This window comes from Mixophyes fleayi, chromosome 7, assembly GCF_038048845.1.
Source record: "Mixophyes fleayi isolate aMixFle1 chromosome 7, aMixFle1.hap1, whole genome shotgun sequence".
Classification (NCBI taxonomy): Eukaryota; Metazoa; Chordata; class Amphibia; order Anura; family Limnodynastidae; genus Mixophyes; species Mixophyes fleayi.
Window position 1 is genome coordinate 45,112,853 of NC_134408.1, and position 4,669 is coordinate 45,117,521.

Here is a 4,669-nt window from a genome sequence, read left to right on the forward strand (position 1 = left end):
TGGCTGCTATCAAATTGACCCTAGGTTGTGTGTGGGGAATTTAAACTCTAAACTCCAATGTGGCAGGGACTGATATGAGTGAGTACTCTGTACAGCGCTGCTTAATTAGGGGCGCTATATAAATAGATGATGATGATGATAGAACAGAGAAATGTGATACCATTGAAGGCACAAGGCGGGTTTTGTAGTTAGATCAAGCAATCTGCATTCCATTAAGATTTTAAGTTTTGGGTGGAGATTGATTTAAAAAAGGGAGCTCATATTATTGTGGTGTGTTTCTACTGCAGGCAGCAAAGCATGGATCAGTTTGTTGATTTCCTTTGGATCTTCTGTACATGTTTATCTATACATGGCTATTCTGACTCCCTACCTACACAAGTATATTTAACTTCAGGGGAAATGAGTGACAGTGTCACTTAAGCAGGTTTTTTCGTTTGTTTGTTTATTATTTATTTATTTTGACATCATAGTTTATTGTACTACTGGCTTGCCATGTTGGAATAATTTATAGTCTCTATGAATATTTTAATAAAACACCTAATCATGAAATGCCTGTAATGTTCGTTCACCTCCAATTAAATGCTTCATAGGCCATTCAAAGATTAAGCAAGAAATGTCATTACAACACAACACACTGTTTCTCATATATATAATATAACTTAATTTTAACAACAAAAACAAATCTATATTGATACTGTTTTGTAGTTCTGAAATGCTTTTTTTTGTGGAAAAAAACCCAAAAGGAAATGCTCCTATTCAGGATCCTCTGTGTTCCTGTGGCAAAGTTTCATATCTTGTCCCATCTTGTGGAGTCTTTCGAACAGTGAGTGCATTCTTCCACTCTGTTGTTTGGACACTGACTCAACTATATCGGCTATGCTCTCATCATAGGTATCACTACACGAGGAGATAAATAATGGAAATATTGTAATTTACAATATCGCAAATGTGATTATTCCTTTTTGCATAAAGAACGTCATCTAGCCATGCAAATCCATGTACAGTGGCGTTGAACCCAGTAAAAAGGTGTCATGTGACATCAGTAGAGTGGGAAATGTCTTTAGTACTCAATATATTTTACTCTCTGCTTGTAAATGAGAACTTTACCTTCATCTGCAGAGCAATGCATCCATGGTCTCATGGTGTTTTATAAATATATTACATGTATTATAAGTAATACTATAGTTGCCATATCATCATCATCATTTTTTTTTTTATGGCTAGATGTCGGCGTTCTTGGAGTCATATAGGCAATAGAGAATATTTGGAAAAATGAAAGAAAGAAAAATACTTTGGAGGGTCATATGTATATCATAAGATACCTGCTGTCTAACACTGCTGTAAAAGGGTATTCAGCACAGTAATGGTACTTTACCATACTATAGAGTAGTGTAAACCTCTCTCAAGTACCACTGTGAGGTACGGGTGTGGGCCTATTTCTGCAAAACTGTGCATGGATGAGCAAGACTATAACAAAATTTATAGAACATCCTGTGTGGACCTACGAGAAAAGCAAAATTCTGACAGATAGGCACAATGATGCTTATTACTATGCACATAATCGCTGAAAACAATGTTGTCAAAAAGGATATTTAGACTAAGCTGGTAGGGCTGAGACTTCATGCGTATGAAGGTATTCTGTATTTAATGTATTATCTCAGAGCTATCTCAGGTATCTAAAATGTTTGTCACTTGAAATAAAGGGGGTCCTTATTGTGTGCAGTCTTGAAACATAAATAACAATCACACAAGCAATATACCCGCTCCGAGGACAGTGGCAGGTGGGGAGTTTGACTGGGGCGGTACACCTGTCAAACCGTAGCGCAGGTGTCCTAAGGCGAGCTCAGGGAGGACAGACACCTCCCATGGAGCAGATGAGGTAGAAATGATACAGATATATATATTTCACTGTTGATTGGCTGTTGACCAAGCTTTCTCACAGCAGCTTCTGCCAAACATTCCACAACAATCACCCCTCTTTCTCAGTAAATGAGGTTTCTCACCTAGCCAAGGTAGCTAAAGGATTTCACAACTGGGCATACTCAGCATTTTTATATATAACTCTAAGCATTCCTCTCAACTGTCCTGATTGCGGTGGGGCAGTCCTGATGTTAGGGTTCTGTCCCACAGTCCCACCCGCGGACAGGTTTGTCCCATGGGTGGAAATGCTGGGAGGCATCTTCCGTTCACTACTGTTCTGCATTGCAGAACACTGGTGAACGGGTGCAGCACACCTACTACTGGTGCGTGCTGCAGTGTTTGGAGGGGAAGGAAGGTTTCTAAGGGGCAGCCTAGTCCTTTATAGCACTAGGTAGCCCTCCGGGAGAGTTTCCATATCCTCATCATAACGTAGCCATGCCCCCATTGTGATGTGACCACGCCCCCTGTCCTGATGACGGGTACTGAGGCATGTTGTAGGTATGATGTGATAATTGTATATTTATTTCCAGGATCACACCTGTTTGAAAGTACATTTTATATTAAGCAGTATGTTCCTCTTACTTTATAAACACTTATTTTAATATACTAAACACTTCTTCCTTGCTGCTCTGGTACTTCTATGCATATAGAACTGTGATCTCTATAAAAGTTGTGCAGTATTATGATATTGGTGTTACTCACTCTTGTGGAGAGATGGTAGCAGAATGTTTCCTGAAGAATCTTCTAAATCGCGTTATTGTCTTCTGGAATCTTGAGAAATGGCCATTACGTGCTTTTCTTTCTTCCTCCTTTCCCTTAATTATCTCCTCTTCTTCTTCAACTTCACTCTCTTTCTCCAATAGTGATGCTTTCTTCTCTCGGATAATAAACAGTTTCTCCTCTTCCTTATTTCCTTTTATTAGTTCCTCATCTTCTTTAATGTTATTTTCTATTACCATAGGCATGGTGTTCTCCATCTGACCATCCAATACATTTTCCTCTACCTCATTTGCTTTCATGAGCTCCTTCTCTCCAATATCTTTTTCTTTCCCAGTAGGAATTGTGTCATTTTCCTGACCACTAGATAGTTTTTCATCTTCCTCGTTGTCTTTTATTACATCTTTCTCTTCTCCAACATCCATTTGTATTACTGTAGGTGGTGTATCCACCTTCTGATCATCAAACACATTTTCCTCTTCGTCCATTACTTTCATTAGCTCCTCCTCTTCTCCAGCATCAGTTTGTATTATCATAGTCAATACATTTTCCTCTTCCTCATTTGCTTTCATTAGCTTCTCCTCTTTTCCAATATTCTTTTCTTTCCCAATAGTTTTATAATTTTCCCGACAACTAGACAGTTTTTTTTCTTCCTTGTTGTCTTTTATATCCTCTTCCTCTCCAGCACCCATTTGTATAACCATAAGTAATACATTTTCCTCTTCCTCATTTGCATTAATTAGCTCCTCCTCTTCTCCAATATCTGTTTCTTTCCCAGTAGGAATTGTGTCATTTTCCTGACCACTAGACAGTTTTCCATCTTCCTCGTTGTCTTTCATTACCTCTTCCTCTTCTCCAACATCCTTCTGTATTACTGTAGGTAGTGTATCTATCTTCTGATCATCAAACACATTTCCCTCTTCCTCCATTACTTTCATTACCTCTTCCTCTTCTCCAGCATCCATTTGTATTACCATAAGTAATACATTTTCCTCATCTTCATTTGCTTTCATGAGCTCCTCCTCTTCTCCAATAACTGTTTCTTTCCCAGTAGGAATTGTGTCATTTTCCTGATCACTGGACAGTTTTCCATCTTCCTCATTGTCTTTTGCCTCCTCCCCTTCTCCAGCATCCTCCTGTATTATCATAGGTGTATCCACCTTATGACCATCAACATATTTTGCCTCTTTCTCATTTCCTATATTACTCTTATTCCCATTTTCTGCAACTTGTTCTGTTTTTTCCACAGACTGTTGATTGCTATAAAAAAAGAGGTCAGGTAGTAAATTAGTCAGAATATATTATGTGTTATTAGTCTGTAATCTGTATTGTGTTTTGTGTTTTGCATTTTTTAAATGATATTGTATTTTGTGTCAGTAACAAATTTAGATGAAAGAAAAATGAAATAATGAATTAACTTACATCTCATCTGAAAAATATCCTGCAAGAGAAAAACAAAATTATAGTATATACATATGCAATCCACACATGTAAATTGCTCCCTCTTGCTACACACATATATACACTAAATCCTCTTTATAACACCGCTCTTATTTGACACCAAAGGGTAAATATATCCTTTAAGGCTTATCTGTATATTCCCATGTATTATTGTACAGGGTCTCCACCGTTCCTTATATCCACATATTGGTTAGGTGTGCCTGTGACACAGACATACCCTGTCTGTTTGCTGTGAGGAAGGACATTTCAAACCATGTACCTAACCAATATGTAGATAAAAGGAACGGTGGAGACCATGTATAATACATGGGAATATACAGATAAGCCTATTTTATTATCTTCACGGTACGCAGTTACACACTGGAGTGGGAGTGGTGTGCACTTTGCTGCTTATAAAATTAAAGCGCCACATCTGGCTTTGTTTGTTTGTTTCCTTTTGGGTATTTACTGCGAGACCTACTTCTGAAGCTCTGAATATTCGGGGATGAGGTTTCTTGGACATGCTTGAATATATTAAGCTCTGGTACGCATATATTAAGTACTAGGTTTCGAAAAATTTTGCTACGTACTA

The 4,669-nt window shown here is 38.0% G+C and overlaps 1 protein-coding gene across 1 annotated transcript; it reads right to left on the bottom strand.

Annotated features, from left to right (window-relative positions):
• Positions 1-710: 710 nt before the first annotated feature.
• On the bottom strand, positions 711-3,208 carry LOC142098695 (uncharacterized). Its single transcript, XM_075181510.1, has 2 exons — positions 2,623-3,208; positions 711-897 (listed from the first exon to the last, which is right to left on the bottom strand). Exons 1-2 carry the CDS (start codon positions 3,171-3,173, stop codon positions 753-755), a joined length of 696 nt encoding a protein of 231 aa, XP_075037611.1. The 5' UTR covers positions 3,174-3,208; the 3' UTR covers positions 711-752.
• Between the last annotated feature and the right edge of the window lie 1,461 nt (positions 3,209-4,669).